Raw genomic sequence first — 21,292 nt, 5'->3', positions numbered from 1 at the left:
GCTGCACTCTCGGTGGTGGCAGCCTCGGGCCCTGGGCTCCCCCTTGCGGAGTCCTCAGGGTGTGAGGCACAGGGAGTTGACGGGTGCTGCTCTTAGCGCAGTTGAAAAGGCCGGGTCGGTGGGTGCGTGCTTAAGGGTCACTGGTGTATGTCAGGCCTCCTGATCGTGAAAGATTGTATGACCACGTTTCAGTTCGGGGGTTCTTCCCTGTCCTGTGGGCCCCTCTTACCCACTGGCTGCAGGCTTAGCTGTGGACGTGCTTCCATCTTTGTGTTTACCCCCCCACCTTGGGACCAGCAGTTTTCCTAAATGGGGCCACTGCGTCAGCCTGGGCCCCAGAGGAAGGAAACGTGGCACTGAGCAGCTGTTAACGCAGATGAGCACGGTGGAGCCAAACCAGACGTCGAGTTCGAGCCCAGAGACCCAGGGGCCGCTGTGACAGCAGCAGGGTTCAGCCTGTGCGAATGGGGCGTCACCGGGGGTCGGGACGCCCAGGGCCATGCTGGAGTAACATGGTTGGGAAAACATTGTTCTGCTGAGTACGTATAGGAGTGGGATGAATGTTTCCCGAAGAGAGAAGAAATCTGCAGTGTGTACAGTGGCGTTACCAGACTCAAGTTTCTTGGACCATGATTTGGAAGCCCACTACAGGGCGGTGCGTGGGCGCAGTGGACGTCACTTGTGCTGGGCGGGTGACAGAACACAGGATCACAGAGTTCGCTTGGTGCCACTGCCCTGTCCTCGACAGCACTGGAGCTGCACCTTCCTGGCCTAGCGCGAGGCCAACTCTAAGGAACACATGTGGCCCTCGAGAAGGGTCAGGAACTTGTGGGAATTGCAGTGAGGCAGCGTTTTGTAACTGTTCAGTCCCACAACATGGTCCGTGGAATCTGGCCGATGGGACTGACAGGGAGACGGCCCCAGGAGCCGAGACGCTGGAAGAGTGGTGTCTGGAGCAGGCTTCTCAGGCTGTCTGTGGTGAAGGCCCAGTCCGGCATGAACCGGCGCTTCTATCAAACACCAGAAAATGATTCAAAAAATGAAGTGGTTTCCAGACACTCCCCATGTCCACACTCCCCTCGTGGTGCACCAAGGCACACGCTCCCAGCCTGGCCACAGGCCTAGACTAGCGTTGAGGTTTGCATTGGACGTTTTGAAGGCTTGCACGTGTTTTTCTTTTTCTTTTTTTTTGAGACGGAGTCTTGCTCTGTCACCCAAGCTAGAGTGTAGTGGCCCAATTTTGGCTCACTGCAAGTTCTGCCTCCTGGGTTCACGCCATTCTCCTGCCTCAGCCTCCTGAGTAGCTGGGACTACAGGTGCCCACTACCACGCCCAGCTAATTTTTTGTATTTTTAGTAGAGACGGGGTTTCACCGTGTTAGCCAGGATGGTCTCCATCTCCTGACCTCGTGATCCACCCACCCCGGCCTCCCAAAGTGCGGGATTACAGGCGTGAGTCACCGCGCCCGGCCTCTTTTTCTTTTGAAATTACTTGAGAATTAAAGCAAAGTTACAAAAATAGTCCAGAGAATTTCCATTTTCCCAGATTCCCACTCTATTACTGTTTCACCAAACCCGCATGTTCAGCCTCTCTCCCTCTCCTGAAGCATTCAAGGGGCACTTGCAAAGGTGACGCTTTTCCTGCAGGCATCCTCTTCTGTACCTGCCCCAGTGAGCACTGCTACGGCACCTGTGGCCAACAGCCGACCTTCTCCAGGCTTCATCCACCATCACTCCTGCCCTTCCCCGAGTAGGCCCTGTGTCGCGTTGAACGCTCCCGTCGCTCTGATCTCCTTTGAGGTGTGGCCATCCTCAGCCCTTGTCTTCTGTGACATTGATGTGTTTTTTTTTGTTTTTGTTTTTGTTTTTTTTTTGAGACGGAGTCTCGCTCTGTCGCCCAGGCTGGAGTGCAGTGGCCCGATCTCAGCTCACTGCAAGCTCCGCCTCCCGGGTTCACGCCATTCTCCTGCCTCAGCCTCCCGAGTAGCTGGGACTACAGGCGCTCACCACCTCGCCCGGCTAGTTTTTTGTATTTTACAGTAGAGACGGGGTTTCACCGGGTTAGCCAGGATGGTCTCGATCTCCTGACCTTGTGATCCACCCGTCTCGGCCTCCCAAAGTGCTGGGATTACAGGCTTGAGCCACCGCGCCCGGCCTGACATTGATGTTTTTGAAGAGCACAGCATTAGTGATTTTGTCGAATGTCTCTCGATTAGGATTTGTTGGATGTTTCCTCTTGATTAGATCTAGGTTAGTTACCTCTGGCAGGAACTCTAGAGGTGAAGTTGTGTCCTCTCGGGGCACCACGGTCGTGTCACCGTGGTGTCATTTTGTGCCGTGGACAGTGATGCTGGCCGTGAGCACTTGGCTGAGTTGGACGAAGAGCGGCATCCGGAACAGGGCTCTGGAGTGCAGAGTGACCTCTGCAGCCATTCTGGTCAAGCGTCTCCACGTGGTCTGCAAGGCTCCAAACCTGGCAGGTGCTCTGTAGGTCACCCCGTTACGTAAAACCACAAATTGGAAAGTGTTTATTAAACTTTCTTTTCTTTTTGAGACGGAGTCTCGCTCTGTTGCTGAGGCTGGAGTGCAGTGGCATGATCTCAGCTCACTGCAAGCTCCGCCTCCCGGGTTCAAGTGATTTTCCTGCCTCAGCTTCCCGAGTAGCTGGGACTACAGGCGCCCTCCAACGCTCCCAGCTAATTTTTTGTATTTTTAGTAAGAAGGGGTTTCACCGTGTTAGCCAGGATGGTCTTGATCTCCTGACCTCGTGATCCGCCCGCCTCGGCCTCCCAAAGTGCTGGGATTACAGGCGTGAGCCACCGTGCCTGGCTAATTTTTTTTTATTTTTAGTAGAGACAGCATTTCACCATATTGGCCAGGCTGATTTCGAACTCCTGACCGCAGGTGATCTGCCCACTTCGGCCTTCAAAGTGCTGGGATTACAGGCGTGACCCACGGCGCCCAGCCCCAGATAAAGTACTTTTAGGAGTACACAGTGTCAGGAATTGTGATGGGCTGACTGTGTGAGACAGCCTAATGTCTTTCAGACACTTAAACTCCATCATCGACCCCAAGTGCTTCTCTGGAGGAAAGCTGCAGGGCCAGGGAAGGCACCTCAGGCCTTGGGGAAGTCAGGAGCCCTCCCAGCCAAGACACCGACTGCACGTGGACCTGCACTGGGCTCGTTGCCCTGCAGCCGTGTGGGGAAGACACGGGTCTCAGGAGGATCTGAGCCCCTGGCATCTGTTTTCACCCCCACCTCCGTTCTGTTGTAATATTTTGTGCCTCTTTTTAGTGTCGTGAGGCAACTCATCCAAAATTATTCCAGTTTTTAATTTCTAGTTTTGAAAAGGGGAACAAGGATTTCCAAGGTAACTGAACTCCACAGAGAACCTGAAAACAGTTTTAATGTATCTTGTTTTGAATGTAACCTACATTCAAATAAATTATAATTATAGTGTGGGTATCCGTGCAGTCACAACCCAGGTAAAAGAAATAGGTCATTGTGGCCAGGCGCGGTGGCTCACGCCTGTAATCCCAACACTTTGGGAGGCCAAGGTGGGTGGATCACAAGGTCAGGAGATGGAGACCATCCTGGCTACACGGTGAAACCCCGTCTCTACTAAAAATACAAAAAAGGAAAATTAGGTGGGCGTGGTGGTGGGCACCTGTAGTCCCAGCTATTCTGGAGGCTGAGGCAGGAGAATGGCGTGAACCCGGGAGGCGGAGCTTGCAGTGAGCCAAGATTGTGCCACTGCACTCCAGCCTGGGCGACAGAGCGAGACTCAGTCTCAAAAAAAAAAAAAAGAAAAGAAATAGGTCATTGTCAGCACAAAAGCATAGAAAATGGCACAGTGAACCCCCATACCTGTCACATGATCCACGTTTTGCTACTTTCTACATCCATCTGCATGGACGGCTTTTATTTTTTTTTAAAAACTGTCTATTGAAGTGTCCAGAAAGGTGTGTGTATCATGCATATGCAACTGATGCATTTTTGCAGACAGGAACTCTCACCGATGCAGTCAGAATCCAGATTAAGAAAAAGCAAGTTGGCCGAGCGTGGTGGCTCAAGCCTGTAATCCCAGCACTTTGGGAGGCCGAGGCGGGCGGATCACGAGATCAGGAGATCGAGACCATCCTGTCTAACATGGTGAAACCCCATCTCTACTAAAAATACAAAAAACTAGCCGGGCGAGGTGGCGGGCGCCTGTAGTCCCAGCTACTTGGGAGGCTGAGGCAAGAGAATGGCGTAAACCCGGGAGGCGGAGCTGGCAATGAGCTGAGATCGCGCCACTGCACCCCAGCCTGGGCGACAGAGCGAGACTCCGTCTCAAAAAAAAAAAAAAAAAAAAAAAAAAGAACAAGTTGGCTGGTCACGGCGGCTGGCCTCTGTCTTTTTTTTTTTTAAACTAGAAATAGGATCTTGCTCTGTTGCCCAGGCTAGAGTACAGTGGTACGACCACAGCTCACTGCAGCCTCAAACTCCCAGGCTCAAGCAACCCTCCTGCCTCAGCCTCCAAGCCACTGGAACTACAGGTGTGCACCACCACGCCTGGGCAAGTTTTTAAACATTTTTTGTAGATAAGCGGGGATTTTGCTGTGTTGCTGATGCTGGTCTTGAACTCCTGGACTCAAGTGATCTTCCCGCCTCAGCCTCCCTAAATGCTGGAATTACAGGTGTGAGCCACCGCGCCTGGCCCCTCTCCTCGTTTTCAATGCCCTGTGCTGAGGATCCTCTGCCGTGGAATGTCATCACAGCACTGATCGTCCGTTGTCTTTAACTGGAAACATTGGGGTTGGGTCCAGTGGCCCACACCTGTACTCCCAGTACTTTGGGAGGCCAAGACAGGAGGATCACTTGAGCCCAGGAGTTTGTGACCAGTCTGGGTGACACTGGGGGACCCTGTCTCTACAAAAAATGATAATAATAAAAATTAGCTGAACATGGTGGCGTGTGCCTGTAGTCCTAGCTACTCAAGAGGCCGAGATAGCAGGATCCCTTGAGCCTGGGAAATTGAGGCTACAGTGAGTCATGATTGCGCTGCTGCACTCCAACCTGGGCTACAGAGCGAGACCCGGCCTCAAAACGAAAAGGAAACAGAACCAGATACAAGGGAAGGATGGCTCAGTGTGGCAGTGCCCTGTCCTGCGGAGAGCACTCCGCCAGGCCTGGACTAGGACGTGCGTGACTCTAGGGAGAAGTGCGAGCTCACAGGTAATATGGGGGTGTGGTCCTGTTGTGTGAAAAGCAAGCGGAACACTCAGAGGATATTGGGTTCCCCATCGTTCCAGAGCTGCTGCCCCAGCAGAGGAGGAAGAGCTCGCCTCTTTCCGTGTTGGAATTGTGCGCACTGCTGGAGCTCTCTCCTGGGAGGACCGGCAGGGAGTGTGTTCTGGTCAAGGGTGAGCCTTCTGCAGAAGTTCAGGGTGGACGTAGAATAAATACAGCACAGTGGACACCAGATGCGTCTGTGGGAAGAAGTCACTGCTGACATCTTTTTTTTTTTTTTTTTTTTTTTGAGACGGAGTCTCGCTCTGTCGCCCAGGCTGGAGTGCAGTGGCGCGATCTCGGCTCACTGCAAGCTCCGCCTCCCGGGTTCACGCCATTCTCCTGCCTCAGCCTCCTGAGTACCTGGGACTACAGGCGCCCGCCACCACATCCGGCTAATTTTTTGTATTTTTAGTAGAGACGAGGTTGTTAGCCAGGATGGTTTGCATCTCCTGACCTGGTGATCCACCCGCCTCGGCCTCCCAAAGTGCTGGGATTACAGGCGTGAGCCACCACGCCTGGCTGTTTTTTTTTTTTCTTTTCTTTTCTTTTCTTTTTTTTTTAAAGACAGAGTCCCGCTCTGTCACCTGGGCTGGAGTGCAATGGTGAGATCTCAGCTCACTGCAACCTCCGCCTCCCGGGTTCAAGTGATTCTCCTTCCTCAGCCTTCTGAGTAGCTGGGATTATAGGTGCCTGCCACCACGCCCGGCTAATTTTTGTATTTTTAGTAGAGATGGGGTTTAACCATGTTGGTCAGGCTGTTCTCAAACTCCTGACCTCAGGTGATCCTCCTGCCTTGGCCTCCCAAAGTCCTGGGATGAGAGGCGTGAGCTTCTGTGCCTGGCCTAGTAGTACAGTGTTTGATTTGATGTCCTGAGTGTCTGTCTGTATGTGGGTGTGGAGTGCGGTTTTCCACTGGGCTTCAGTCTGAGGTTGCGCGGTTGGTGCTCGCTGTTCTTCCCATCTCTGCTTCTGGCTGGCGACTGTGCGGGTGTGGACTCCGCAGCTGCCCAGCTCAGAGCCAGAGTCGTGTGCGGAGCCCAGCAGGGATGGCGGAGCCGCTTGGCATCCACGCAGTTTGCCCTGTTTGTGTCCACGTGGTTCCGCTGTGAGAACCCCTGGGTTGTAAGCTGTTAGGCTGGTATGAGAGGGTGGGTGGTCCTGGCAACATGCCCCCGCGTGAGACGGGCTGCTCGTTAGCGGTGAGGAGGACTCAGGAGAGGGTGGGTGGGAGTCTAGGGTAGCTTGCGGATCCTGCTGAAACCTCGTGCCAGGCCGGTCTTCCTTGTTGTCCTCAGAGGCGACAGCTACACACACACAACGCCCCATCCACCCCCCTTGTTTGCAGAATCTACAGGTAATGTCTGTGTAAAGGGAGCCGAACTCTGTCAGATCTCAGATACATGACAGGTGATCAGTTTTATTATTTATTGTGTATTTATTTAGAGCAGTACTGAAAGCTTATTAAAAAGCTCTAGAGCGGAAGGAAAAGAGGAAAAGTGCACTTGGAAGAGGGCCGGGCGGGTGACGAGAGATTCGGTGCCAGTTTTCTTTAAAATGTGTTTGAATTTGGAAAGTCTGAAGCCAGCAGTGAATGTCACTAAATGTGAAGTGTTGCAACTCTTTTTTTTTTGTTTTGTTTTGTTTGAGACGGAGTCTCGCTCTGTCGCCCAGGCTGGAGTGCAGTGGCCGGATCTCAGCTCACTGCAAGCTCCGCCTCCTGGGTTTACACCATTCTCCTGCCTCAGCCTCCCGAGTAGCTGGGACTACAGGCGCTGCCACCTCGCCTGGCTAGTTTTTTGTATTTTTTTTTTAGTAGAGACGGGGTTTCACCGTGTTAGCCAGGATGGTCTCGATCTCCTGACCTCGTAATCCACCCGACTCGGCCTCCCAAAGTGCTGGGATTACAGGCTTGAGCCACCGCGCCCGGCCAGAAGTGTTGCAACTCTTTGCTCTAGATATTTTTTTTTTTGAAATGGAGTCTCGCTCTGTCGCCCAGGCTGGAGTGCAGTGGCGGGATCTCGGCTCACTGCAGCCTCTGCCTCCCGAGTTCAAGAGATTCTCCTGCCTCAGCCTCCCGAGTAGCTGGGATTACACGTGTGTGCCACCACCCAGGCTAATTTTTTTGTATTTTTGGTAGAGACGGGGTTTCAGCATGTTAGCCAGGATGGTCTTGATCTCCTGACCTCATGGTCTGCCTGCCTCGGCCTCCCAAAGTCCTGGAATTACAGGTGTGAGCTGCCGCGCCTGGCCGTTCTCCCTGTTGTTTAAGGGAAGTGGCCTCACTCCGTTGCACAGGCTGGCTTTGAGCTCCTGGGCTCAAGCGATTCCACCCCTGGCTTTGTGATGCAGCTGGAAGCATTTTGCTATCTTCTATTTTACCGATTCTTTTTCTTTTTCCTTTGGTTTCGATACCAGTGGTCTGTTTCTGTCTTGGTCTTAGTTGATTCAGTTAATAATTTGCAAGGATGTAAAATCAAATAGAGCTTTATACACCAAAAGATCAGTGTCTTAAATGTATCATTTACAGACTAGGTCAGGCACTGTGGTTTACGCCTGTAATTTCAGCACTTTGGGAGACTGAGGTGGGCGGATCTCCTAAGCCCAGAAGTTTGAGACCAGCCAGGGAAACAGAGCCTGGCATGGTGCCATGTGCCTCTAGGCACTACTCAGGAAGTTGGTGTGGAGGATCGCTTGAGCCTGCGAGTTCAAGGCTGCAGTGGGTCAGTGACCGTGCCACTGCGCTCCAGCCTGGGTCACAGGGTCTTTGCTGACCCGGCTAGTCTTGAATTCCTAGGCTCAAGCAATCCTCCCTCCCCAGCCTCCCAAAGTGCAAGGATTACAGGTGTGAGTCACTCTGCCCAGCCTTCAGACCTTTTCTCCTGAAGGTGAGCAAGAAAGGAAGGTGGCTTATTTTTTCAGTGTCGTAACAGGGAATTTGTCAGAGAAGCTTTTTCAGTTTTCACGATGGGCAGGTTTTGAAGGCCAGAGCTGATGGCACTGGTGGATGGACTCCAGTGTTTCTGGCCTGAGTGCCTCCGTGCTGCCTGTCTGCTGAGGGGAGTCCTGGGAGGGGAGTGTTGGCTAGGAGTCTTGTTTGAGACCCAGTGTTGATGCATATGAGGGCCCAGAGTGTAGGGAAACCCTGCAGCTGAAGGTGGGGATTTTGGAGCTATTTGGGTACGTGTAGAGTTCAAGGTCCAAGGCCTGGATGAGCCAGGAGTCAGGATAGAGGGAGAAACTGGAGTCGAGGCCTGGAGCATTGAACATTGAACATTGGGTGGTAAAGAGAGGAGGCTCTGGTAAGGGATTGAAAAGGAGCGCTGCAAAGCGGGAGCCAGAGATTCTGGTGTCCTGGATACCCAGGAGGTGGTCGCTCTGTGAGGTTCTGCTCTGTCCCCCAAGACTGGGGCAGGACTGGCTGTCCTGCCTGTGCCTCACCGGGGAAGGAGAAGGGCGAGGGGAGGCAGCAGCAGTGCAGCAAAGAAGCAAGTGTTGAAACCCTCGCGTGCTGCCCTTCCTGACCCCAGCTAGTGTCGGGAAGTGTCTCCTCGGAGATGTCCCTGAAGTGGGAGGGCCATGGCGTAGCCTCTGACCTCCTCAGACTGGACCCTTCTAGGGCAGGTGCCCTGTAGGGCAGGGTGATGGGCAGAGCCTTCCTCTGTGGCCGGAGTGCCCGTACTGGGTGCACAGATGTGAGCTGGGCTGAGTGTGGCCAGCCACTTGTTTGGGTTGTTTGTAGACAGACAAATAGGCTGTTGTTGAACTGGGTTCATGGTGGGAACTTAGAGACTCTCAGAGTCTAAAATTTAACTGTTGTGTTAAATTTTATTCTTTGAAGGTATTTGGCTTGCGTGACCTTTGTTTGGTTACGTTTTATGTGAGTCATGTCAAGGAAGCTACATGAAGTGTGAACCAGAGTTTTCCACTGCAGACCTTCTCCCCTGTAGCTTTAATGTCCCTGGCTTTGGTTTGCCAGAGCCAACAGTGAAAAAAGTATAGGAGTTTTTATTTAAAGAAAAGGAGGCCGGGTGCCCTGGCTCATGCCTGTAATCCCAGCACTTTGGGAAGCCGAGGTGGCAGATCATGTGAGGTTGGGAGTTCAGGACCAGCCTGACCAACATGGAGAAACCCTGTCTCTGCTAAAAATACAAAATTAGCCGGGCGTGCTGGTGCCTGCCTGTAATCCCAGCTACTCGGGAGGCTGAGGCAGGAGAATCTCTTGAACCTGGGAGGCGGAGGTTGCAGTGAGCCGAGATAGCACCGTTGCACTCCAGCCTGGGCGACAAGAACGAAACTCTGTTTCTTTAAAAAAAAAAAAAAAGGAAAGGAATTATTTTTCTTAAATAAGAAAACGACCACAGAGTTATTGCTTTGTGACCCAGATACATTTGTATGTTTATTTTGAAAGGAAAAATAGACACTGGGTGGTATTTGAGTTTTAAGTCTACTATAAGACCCAAAACATATTTGTGCACTTAGTTTAAAAGGAGTCATGTAGACTAAGTGGTATTTGAGTCTTTTTGAGTCTATGCTTTTTTTTTTTTTTTTTTTTTTGGTTGGGAGAGACGGGGTCTTTTGCTCAGACTGAAGTGTGGTGGCACTGTCAGAGCTCACTGCAGCCTCGACCTCCTGGGCTCAAGCAATCCTCCTGCCTCAGCGTCCTGAGTATCTGGGACCACAGGCATGCACCACCACACCTGGCTAATTTTTTGCAGTTTTTGTAGAGATGGGGTCTTGCTGTGTTGCAAAGGCTGGTCTTGACCTCCTGGACCCAAGTGATCTGCCTGCCTCAGCCTCCCAAAGTGCTGGGATTACAAGCATGAGCTACGATACCTGATCTTTTCTGCGCTTTTAATTTTCCTGTGTGGCCGGTCTAAATAGTGTTTTCTTATTGGTGTTTTTTAAGTCATGAAGCAGTTTGTTAGACAACTTGTAAGAACACGGTGAGCTGAGCTTGGAGGTGTTGCATACACATCCTCAGCTGCTCCAGTGTTGTGGGGACTCTGCTCCTACCCTGGCTGGGACAGCAAAAGGGTGCTGATGGTGGGTTTTTCTTTTCCAGGTGCACGTTCAGGTTCCCGAGCACAAACATCAAGATAACGTTTACTGCCCTGTCCAGCGAGAAGAGGGAGAAGCAGGAGCTGTCTGAGTCTCCGGTGAAGGCCGTACAGCCGCACATCTCACCCCTGACCATCAACATTCCAGACACCATGGCCCACCTCATCAGCCCTCTGCCCTCCCCAACAGGAACCATCAGGTGTGGCCATGGGGATGGGGGAACTGGAACGTCCTCAGTCCCAGCGGCAGCCCCAAGTAACGCCTTTCTCCTTCCCTGGTGCTGACTTACGTGGAGAGAGAGATGTGAAGTGGTGTTTAAAATACTGAATTTCCTGAATTTTCTGCATTAGGAAGTGCAGTTCCCAAAGGTTCCTGGTTTTTATTTACTCATTCTTTTTTTTTTTGAGACAAGAGTCTCTCTCTGCTGCCCAGGCTGGAGCGCAGTGGCGCGATCTCAGCTCACTGCAAGCTCCGCCTCTCAGGTTCAAGTGATTCTCCTGCCTTAGCCTCCTGAGTAGCTGGGACTACAGGCATGCGCCACCACGCCTGGCTAATTTTTGCATTTTTAGTAGAGACGGGGTTTCACCATGTCGGTCAGGCTGGTCTCGACCTCCTCACCTCAAGTGATCCACCCGCCTCAGCCTCTCCAAGTGTTGGGACTACAGGCCGAGCCACTGTGCCTGGCCTGTTTGCTCATTTTTTTTTTTTTTTTTTTTTTTTTTTGAGACGGAGTCTCGCTCTGTCGCCCAGGCTGGAGTGCAGTGGCGCGATCTCGGCTCACTGCAAGCTCCGCCTCCCGGGTTCACGCCATTCTCCTGCCTCAGCCTCCCGAGTAGCTGGGACTACAGGCGCCCACAACCGCGCCCGGCTAATTTTTTGTATTTTTAGTAGAGACGGGGTTTCACCGTGGTCTCGATCTCCTGACCTTGTGATCCGCCCGCCTCGGCCTCCCAAAGTGCTGGGATTACAGGCGTGAGCCACCGCGCCCGGCTTGCTCATTCTTTAAAAGATGTTTTTAAAGTGTTGTGTTTTTTTTGTTTATTTTTTAAGATAGAGTCTTGCACTGTTGCCCAGGCTGGAGTGCAATGCGTGGTCTTGGCTCACTGCAACCTCTGCCTCCCAGGTTGAAGCAATTCTCATGCCTCAGTCTCCCGAGTAGCTGGGATTACAGGCACGCGCCACCATGCCCGGCTAATTTTGTATTTTTAGTAGAGACGGGATTTCTCCTTGTTGGTCAGGCTGGTCTTGAAATCCTGACCTCAAGTGATCCTCCCGCCTCGGCCTGCCAAAGTGCTGAGATTACAGGCATGAGCCTCTGTGCCCGGCCTCATCAAAATGGTTTTTGACGAGGGTGCCAAGACTATTCATTCAGACTTTCCAACAAGTGGCACTAGGTAAACTGTGTGTCCACATGGAAAATAATGAATTTGGGCCCTTATATCATGTGCAAAAATTAACTGAAAATGGATCAAAGGCCTACATTTAAGGCCTGAAACTGTAAAATTCTTAGAAGAAAACTTAGGCAAAACCCCCATGACATTGGATTTGGTATTGATGTCTTGCATTTGATACCAAAGGCACAGGCAACAGAAGAAAAAGACAAATTGAACTTCTTGAAAATTAAAAAAATTTGTCCACCAAAAGACAACTTAAGTAGTAAAAAGGTGTTCTACAGAATGGGAGTAAATATTTGCAAATCATACATCTGACCAAGGGATTAATATCCAGATTATAGAGACAACTCCTAAAACTCAACAACAAAGAAACAAAAGACTCAGTTCAAAAGAAAGACATTCTTTCAAAGAAGATATAGAAATGGCCAAAAGTACATGAAAAGATATTCAACATCAGTAGTTATTAGGGAAATGCCAATCAAAATACAGTGAGATCCCACCTCACACCCATTGGATTGACTGCTGTTAAAAACAAAAAACCCAGAAAATAGTGTTAGTGAGGATGTGGAGAAATTGGAACTGTTGTGCGCTGTTGCAAGGAATGCCAAACCGTGCAGCTGCTGTGGAAACAGTCTAGCGGTTCCTCAAAAAACTAAAAATAGAATTACCATGTGATCCAGCAACCCCACTTCTGGATATAGACCCAAACTGAAGGCAGGTTCTTGAAGAAATATTTGTATGCCCGTTTTCATAGCAGCCTTATGCACAATTTCCAGAGGATAGAAGATACAATGGAATATTATTCAGCCTTAAAAAGGAAGGAAATCCTGACATACGCTGAAACATGAATTAATCCTGAGGACATTATGCTCAGTGAAATAAGCCAGTCATTGAGATTCCTAGAGTATCACATTCGCGTAGACGGAAGGCAGAATGGAGGTGGCCAGGGGCTGGGGGCGGGGAGGGGGAGCCCGTGTTTCTCGGGGACAGAGCTTCAGTTTGGGAAATGAGAACATTCTGGAGGGGGTGGTGTGATGGCTGCACCTCCATGTGAATGCGCTTCATGCTGTTGAAGTGTGCAGTTTAAAATGGTTAAAATGGTAAATTTTATGTTGTGTATATTTTACTACAAAGGAAAAAAAAAAGGCCCCCTGGAAAAGCTTCTGTCATGCATGTGTTTGTGAAATGGAGGCATGGCTGGTGGACTCTGGCCACCATCCTGTGCCTGGTGCTGTCCCAGAGCAGCCCTGGCTGGTGTCAGGGCCTTCCCGTCGCTGCCCTGTCTCCTGTTGCTCCTTCGCTGAGGCTGCCATCTCTCTTTCCCACTTTGGTTGAATTTGGCTGAACATAACTGAGTGGGCCAAATAGTAGATGGGTGGGTGGGTAGGCATAAGTCAAGTCCTGCCACCCAGTGCTTATTAAGCACTACATAAAAAGGACACAGAATTCACTGGAGGAGAATGCGCCCGAGTTTGCCTGAGTCACATACAGCTCACTGCCGAGCAGCAGCCTTGAAGACCCCACATACAAGAGTGACTGACAGCAGCGGTGGGCGCAGGGGAAGGGTCGCAGCTGCAGCCCTGAGGTTGGGTCGGCTCCCGACTCAGCCTCTCCTCTCGCCGACCACTTTCTCTTCGTCCTGTGTTTCCTTGCTTGCCCCACTCCACACCTGCACAGACCTTTGTCAGGGGAACCCAGGTCCCCGGGGCCTCCAGGTGGAGTGAGCCTGAGCGACCTGACTTTCCAAAGCTGCCATCCAACCAGCAGGTCACTTGCCTTCCTCAGGCCACACTGCCTGCATCCTCCACTTGTTAAAAGTTGGCTCTTTAAACTCATAAATTGTAGATGCCATGAGTCTGTCGTTCCTGCTGTTTCTCAGTGCTTTAAGGGTGTTTGCTGGCATTGAGCAAATACTTGTTGAATGGACGAGTGAGTATACCAGTGGTGCATATTCGTGGCGGAAGGTCTAAGAAGCACTGTGGAGGGCACAAGGCCACTGGTGGTTTGCCCTTTCCCTCCTCCTCCTCCCCACCTCTCCATCTCCCTGGTCCTCCTTTTCAGTTGTTTCTCAGAGGTCACGACTTTAGGTTTGTTATTTTTTTCTAGACCTTTTCTATGCATTTGCAGTGTTTTTTCCCCAAAACTCTTCTATAACGTAGAAAATGATCTTATCTTGATTTTGTTCCATTTCAATGGCTCGTTCTTTTTATTGAAGTGCAGAAAATGAGGCATGGAGAGAACCTGCAGCTCCTTGACTTACCAGAAATGCACGTGCCCTTTAATTGGCACAGAGATCAAGATCAGAACACTCCCTGTGCCCCAGTCCAACCTGGTGGGAAAAAGTGCATGTCTGAAAACAGGGGCCTGATTCTTCGTCCTGGGTGCCCCTAGCTGACCTGCTGCTGTGCCTTCAGCGGGTGTCCACGCCCACGGCTTCATCTTCAGTGGAACCGCTTGTTCCACTTCAGTTCCAGGGGCCTTGGCTGTCAGACCCCCTCCCCTGCGTAACTTTCCCTGTCTTTTCTGTGCCCCCTGTCACAGCTCCTCAGTGAGGACCTCTGCGCCTGTCCTGTGTCAGTTTGTGTCTTTAATAAGTTCTGGAACCATCTGGAGCCTAAGTTTCCTCACTGGTGAAATGAGTGGGCCACTGCCTCCCTTGAGAGCTTGTTTTACATATCATGAGCTGGCGTTTACAGAAGCAAATACCCTATTTCCACATTGCTTCTTGGGACGATCTGAAATTTCACAGATAGTTTATAAGAATCTGTGTTTCCATAGGAAATGCTGATATTCTCTTCCTTTTTTTTTTTTTTTTTAACATTTTCGTATGTTTTCCCTATAATTAGAGCCAGTTGCTGAAGCACAGTAGGATGTGTGCTCTGTGACAGACTAATAGGAACAACCTTTTCTCTTCCACAGCGCTGCAAACTCCTGCCCCTCCAGCCCCCGGGGAGCGGGGTCTTCAGGGTACAAGGTGGGCCGAGTGATGCCATCTGACCTCAATTTAATGGCTGACAACTCACAGCCTGAAAATGAAAAGGAAGCTTCAGGTGGAGACAGCCCGAAGGTAAAGGCTTTGTAGCCTTGAAGCAGCCCCTGGGGGAGAGTGTGCAGCCACAAGGCCCTCAGTGTCACCTGTCTGTCACTCACCTGCTGTCTCGTGCGGTGGGCCCCAGCCCTGCCAGGGCGTCGGTGGGGATGTGGGCTTGACTCTGGTGTTGCTGCTGACTGTGTTCTTGGTATTGGGGTTTTGCAGGCGTACTCTTTTAGTCATTCAACACACATCTTAGGATTCCCCTAATAGCAGCTGTAGGCCCAGGTGCTGAGCAGACAGCGGAAGATGGAGGAGTGCTTTGGTCTTTGTGGAGCTCATGTGCGTTTGTGCTGGAGTTTAGCCCCTTGTCCCAGACTCTGAAGGTTATGCGAATGCACACCCTGCCATTCATGATTGTATGGGGCACGTTTGTCCCTTGTTTGGACAGCAGTTGTTGAGAGTCACACTATGACCTGGCACGTTTGTGTTCTTTGACCCAGTAATTTTCCTTTTAGGACTTAGACCAAAGGAAATGGCGGAAAGTTTGTATAAAACAGCAGTATGCGGCTGGGCGCGGTGGCTCACGCCTGTAATCCCAGCACTTTGGGAGGCCGAGGCGGGCGGATCACTTGAGGTCAGGAGTTGGAGACCAGCCTGGTCAACATGGTGAAATCCCACTTCTACCAAAAAAATACAAAAAGCCAGGCGTGGAACACAACGTGAATCTCAGCTGCTCTGGAGGCTGAGGCAGGAGTATCACTTGAACCCTGGGAGGCGGAGGTTGCAGTGAGCTGAGATCGTGCCGTTGCACTCTGGCCTGGGTGACAGAGTGAGCTCCTGTTTCAAAAAAAAAAAAAAAAAGAATGCAACCTCAGTGTCCCTAGGGAACGGTGAAGGGTGATGAGGCTATTGTGGTTCCACTTAGGAAGAGCATGCAGAGTATTTGCTGATATGGAAATATTCCGGATGTAATGCTAGGTGGAAGAAAGAGAGTAAGAACCACGCGTGGTATTACTTGACATATTTAGGAAATGTGGTCTATCCCAGCAGAACGCAGCACAGCCATGAGAATGAATAAGCCACAGCCGTGCATCCCCCACCTGCGGCCGACTGCGGTGTCTGACACAGGGTGCTAGGCAAGGAGGGCACAGCCTGTGTGGTACCATTTCTGTCAGGCTTAAAATTGGACAAATCTAAATTGTATTGTTTCAGGATGCAGTCAAGTGGTAGGTTAGTAAATCCCAGCAAAACTGCAGTCACTGTAAGAAGTCAGTAGTAATGGTGGCCTCTTTGAGAGGTAGAGGTAGTGGGCTGAGAGGGCCCATATGAGCGTTTCGGGGATGCTGGTGGTGCCCCTGTCTCTTGACCTAATATACTGATGTTCACTTTGCAAAAATTTGTTCAGCTGACATAAATGTATCGTGAGCTTTTCTGTCTGTCTTAATGTTTTTCAATTTAAAAAGTTTTTAGAAATATAGAAAAAAGATCACAAGGAAATACACCAACAGCATAGGCACAGTGACGAAGGCTTTGTTAGCTGTTTAAAAGAAGAGACGTAGCAGGCAGTGTGGCATGCACCTGTAGTCACAGCTGCTCGGGAGGCTGAGGCAGGAGAATCAACTTGAGTTCGAAGCTGTGGTGAGCTGCGATCAAGCCTTGAATAGCCACTGTACTCTAGCCTGGGCAACATAGCAAGACCCTACCTAAAAAAAAAGAATTGGGTTTGTGGAGGGTCTTCTTGTGATTACGTTTTTCTGTTTAGAAAAAAAAGCGATAGGCCGAGCATGGTGGCTCACGCCTGTAGTCCCAGCACTTTGGGAGGCCGAGGCGGGTGGATCACGGGGTCAGGAGATAGAGACGAGACCATCCTGGCTAACACGGTGAAACCCTGTCTCTACTAAAAATACAAAAAAACTAGCCGGGCGTGGTGGCGGGCACCTGTAGTCCCAGCTACTTGGGAGGCTGAGGCAGGAGAATGGTGTGAACCCGAGAGGCGGAGCTTGCAGTGAGCCGAGATTGTGCCACCGCACTCCAGCCTGGGCGACAGAGTGAGACTCCGTTTCAAAAAAAAAAAAAAAAAAAAAAAAGTTGACTTTGGGAGGCCAACGTGGGTGGATCACTTGAGCTCAGGAGTTTGAGATCAGATTGGACAAAAAAGCAAGACCCTGTCTCTACGAAAATTAGCCGGGCCTAGTGGCATGCGCTTGGAGTCCCAGCTACTGGGGAGGCTGAGGTGGAAGGATCACCTGAGCCCTGGGAGTTCAGGCTTCAGTGAACCAAGATCACACACTGCACTCCGGCCTGGGCAACAGAGTGAGACCCTGTCCCCAAAAAAGAAAGAAAGAAAGAAAAGACAAATGTCCCTTTGTCCACGCTGAGCTGTTAGCGCTGAACGCGGCCTGTGCTGTGGAATCCCATGTGGGCACGTCCGATGTCCTTGCCTCCTGTCTGTCGGCCTGCCTGTTTCCCGTTCCATTTGTGTTATCCTCGAACAGTATCTGTAATTGTGCAACTTTATGTAAATAGTGTCATCGTGAATGTATTGTTTTGCAAATGCCTTTTTTCATCCAACATCATCTGTTGCTTTTCATCCATGTTGACAAGTGTGTTGTCCAGAAGTTTACAACCAGGGGTGGTTCCCTTTCCCAGTGGGCTTGTGCCGATACGTGTGGGTTTCAGGTTGTCACTATGACGAGGAACCACCAATGGCCTTGAAAGGGCCAGGCCCAGGGATGCCAGCCTGTCAGCAGGGCACACAGCAGCCAGGATGTCTCCGACCCCAAGGCGGGGTCTCCATGGGGCTCTCTGTGGGCCGCGGGCTGCTCCTCGTGGGCGGCGGGGGCTCCTTGTGGATGGGTGTTTGGTGAGTCCAAGGGCTCTGAGCTGTCCTGGCCACTCCTGGTGCTCACGCCTGGGGAGGGGTGCTGCTGGCTCTGAGCCCTCAGCCAGCCTTCCCCACCCCTCGCCTGGACCCCTGTGGTGGCCAACAGGATCTGGTCTTGGTTGAGGTGCTTTGCCTTGGACTCCACTGCGGTCAAACAGCCTTTATTTCTTCATTTTTGACATTTGTGTTTTTACTTATGTAATTTTTAATGTTCTTTATAGTCTATAGTTTTCCATTTGCTTCCTCCATGTTTTCAAATTATGTTACTTTTATAGTAAGAACAATGAAGTATCAGGCTGGGTGTGGTGGCTCACGCCTGTAATCCCGTCACTTTGGGAGGCCAAGGCAGATGGATCACCTGCGGTCAGGAGTTTGGGACCAGTCTGGCCAACATGGTGAAACTCCTTCTCTACTAAAACCACAAAAATTAGCCGGGCGTGGTGGCGGGCGCCTGTAGTCCCAGCTACTCAGGAGGCTGAGGCAGGAGAATCGCTTGAACCTGGTAGGTGGAGGTTGCAGTGAGCCGAGATTGCGCGGCTGCACTCCAGCCTGAGCAACAGAGCGAGACTCCATCTCAAAAAAAAGAAAGATGAGGTATCAGAGGAACACTTAAAAGCACTGAGAATCTTTAAATCTAGTAAATTTAATACAAAATGTGTTAACTTCAATATTCTTTTTTGTTTTTTTAAATACAGGATGATTCAAAGCCACCTTACTCCTATGCACAACTAATAGTACAAGCAATTACAATGGCTCCGGACAAACAGCTCACCCTGAACGGAATTTATACGCACATCACTAAAAATTATCCCTACTATAGGACTGCGGACAAGGGCTGGCAGGTAAATGCCTTTCAGTTTGTTGTTAAATAGAGGCCGACTGATCCTGAGAAGAAAGTTGAGTGGCTGCTGTACTTAACTCAGGCACAAGTTAGGAAGGTAGAAGGTGGCGGGGGGAGGGGGTGTGGTGTGGGGGCGGTGGTTGGAGCCTCCTGTGCTGAGAGGAAGAGGAGTTGGGGCCGGTGCTGCCATGCTCTGCCTCACCTTCCTCGCGTGGAGCAGAAGGAAACATGGTTCTGGAAGAGCATCTAGGCTTGCGTGGTTTACTGTTGTGGAAATTCATGCGTCTGCACAGGATTCGTGAAGTGTGGATTGTCTGAGATATTTCCCTTTGACCAGTGCAGTTCATATTTGAAATGTAGGAAAAATTTGAAACCCAGCCCATCCTTCCCTTTGGCATTCTCCTGTCTTCCTCATCTAGTCCTGCTAATGGACAGAAGTTTTGAAGTTTGCAGAAACAGTTTTCAAACCGTGTTTTACCAAGGAACACGTAGAGGGCATCTTACCCAGTTGGTCGGAATATAAAACAGATGAACGTGGTGTGCCCTGTCTCAGCCGGGGAGCCCACCTGCTCGTGGAACCCCAGGGCTGCCTCCAAAAAACACTTTGAAATCTGCAAAATGTTCCCTTTGGTCAGCTCACACACCAATAATTTTAACCCTTTAGACTATGTAGGTTTTTTTTCTTTCTGTGTTATCTGTGTTGTGTTGGCTGTTTACTGGATGTATACGAGAATCTTGCTATTTGAGATAATTTGGCAGTGGGTAGGTTTGAAATATAGCATATTAAAAACATAGCAAGAGAAGAAATGTATGCATGCTTACAGTTTTTTAATTCGTTAAGTAACCAGGAATATCTATAGAATTTCTTTGAGGCTTTCATGTAATGATTAAATGATCCTTAAAAAAACATCTAAACTGCATGGCTTAGTGATGAGGGTGGTGCAGGGGCACCTGTTTTCTGTTTATTGAAGGGAAAAACCTTTTCTCTTTTAACCGCAGATGTATAAACATGTTATATTGAAAAATAGCCCACCAGCCGGGCATAGTAACTCATGCCTGTGATCCCAGCACTTTGGGAGCTGAGGCAGGTGGATCACGTGACTCTAGGATTTCGAGCGCAGCCTGGGCAACATGGCGAGACTCTGTCTCTACCAAAAAAAAAAAAAAATTAGCTGAGTGTGTTGGGTCACACCTGTAGTCCCAGCTACTCCGGAGGCCCAGGTGGGAGAATCACCTGAGCCCAGGAAGCAGAGGCTCTATCGTAAAAAGAAAAGAAAGCCTACCAGCCACGTCTTCCATATTTCCCTTGTGGAGGGGCTTGGGGGTCTTTAATCATGGAAGGTACAGAATGAGACCCAACCTCCCCTCTGACCCCCTTGGTGCACCCCATGCCTGGAGTGTCTGTGCCCGGCCCTGCCCACCTCCCTGTTTACAGCAAGGGGGCATCTCTTGACCATTAGGAAAATGCCGGATTCGGAGAGTTGTTCATATCCAGCCATGTCAGGGTCTCTTAACACATTGCATGCTAAATTCTGGCCGTATTTACTCTATTTTAATCTTTTTATAAAAGTGAGGCTGTGCTTCAGACTATCTATATGTGTACACACACACACATATACATACTAACACACACAAAACCAGACGATAACTTCTACCCATGTTCCAGTGGCCATGGCTTTATGGCTTCGTCAAGGAGAGAAACTCCACATGGAGTCCAGCTGGCTCTGGGGGAGTGTGTGAGGATCCCTCAGAGTTTAAGTGCAGCTTATTCTGATGGTTTGAAGTACCAGTTACCTGGGGCTTTGTGAGTATGTGTTTCTAAGAAGCTTTATTAGACTTTAATCTGTTTCTCTTAAGTGGTATTTCCGTGTGTTTTTTTCTAACATCTGTTTATTTGAGAACTACCTATGAATAGGACAAGGCTTTCTTGCTAAAGAGGGTGGATGGATAAAGGCCCGGCCTCAGTTTTGGGGGTGCCCTAGTCAGGAAGTCAGGACATGCCTTTTGGGGAGCAGAGCCCTTGGAGCAAGGCTCTTCTGGACCACATTCGTGAAGTGGCGAGGACCCCATGGGACCCACCCCTCATGCATGCACTGCTTTCTGTCGTCTGTTGCAGGTGCCTGCACAGCTCACGTAGGCAGGGAATGACAGACTAGCACACATCAGGCACCCCTCTCTGCTGAACTGCTATTAAACTTGTTTCTGTTGAAACATTTTCTTTCCTGTCTAGATCAAGGTCTGTAAGTCTACAGCTGTATCTCTTGCCCCAGTAAGGCCGCTCCTGTGTCATTTCACACCTCGTGGCTCCAGCTAATTTAGCAGGAGAGGGATGAGTTTCTCCAGATTCCCCTTAGTTCATGGACACCTACTATCTCTCTCTTTTTTTTTCTGAGACAGAGTTTTGCTCTTGTTGCCCTGGCTGGAGTGCAGTGGTGCGATCTCGGCTCACTGCAACCTCCACCTCCCAGGTTCAAGCGATTCTCCTGCCTCAGCCTCATGAGTAGCTGGGATTACAGGCATGAGCCACCACACCAAGCTACTTTTGTGTTTTTAATAGAGACAGGGTTTCTCCATGTTGGTGAGGCTGGTCTTGAACTCCTGACCTCAGGTGATCTGCCTGCCTCGGTCTCCCAAAGTGTTGGGATTACAGGCATGAGCCACCACCCGGCCAATGTACTCTTAATTTCTTTCTGTCCTCAGCTGTACCCTTGGCTGTTGGAATACTGACCCTCACAGGCTGTTCCTCTGCCATGAGATTCTCTGAGCTGCCCTTCCCAGTGCGTCAGACCTTATTCTGACCTTGTCCC

General features: G+C 50.4%; 2 protein-coding genes across 2 annotated transcripts in view; one reads left to right on the top strand and one right to left on the bottom strand.

Moving 5' to 3' along the window:
• Positions 1-21,292, bottom strand: part of OGFOD3 (2-oxoglutarate and iron dependent oxygenase domain containing 3) — a 231,783-nt gene that overhangs the window by 162,375 nt on the left and 48,116 nt on the right. The gene's annotated exons all lie outside the window — the stretch shown is intronic.
• Positions 1-21,292, top strand: part of FOXK2 (forkhead box K2) — a 76,833-nt gene that overhangs the window by 33,984 nt on the left and 21,557 nt on the right. Inside the window, 3 exon segments of the mRNA XM_050763713.1 lie at positions 10,337-10,531; positions 14,646-14,793; positions 18,340-18,486. Coding sequence (XP_050619670.1) covers positions 10,337-10,531; positions 14,646-14,793; positions 18,340-18,486 — 490 coding nt within the window.

The sequence above is a fragment of the Macaca thibetana genome, chromosome 16 (assembly GCF_024542745.1).
Source record: "Macaca thibetana thibetana isolate TM-01 chromosome 16, ASM2454274v1, whole genome shotgun sequence".
NCBI lineage: Eukaryota > Metazoa > Chordata > Mammalia > Primates > Cercopithecidae > Macaca > Macaca thibetana.
Note: the sequence above shows the minus strand (reverse complement) of the source record. Positions and strands in the feature narration are given on the sequence as shown.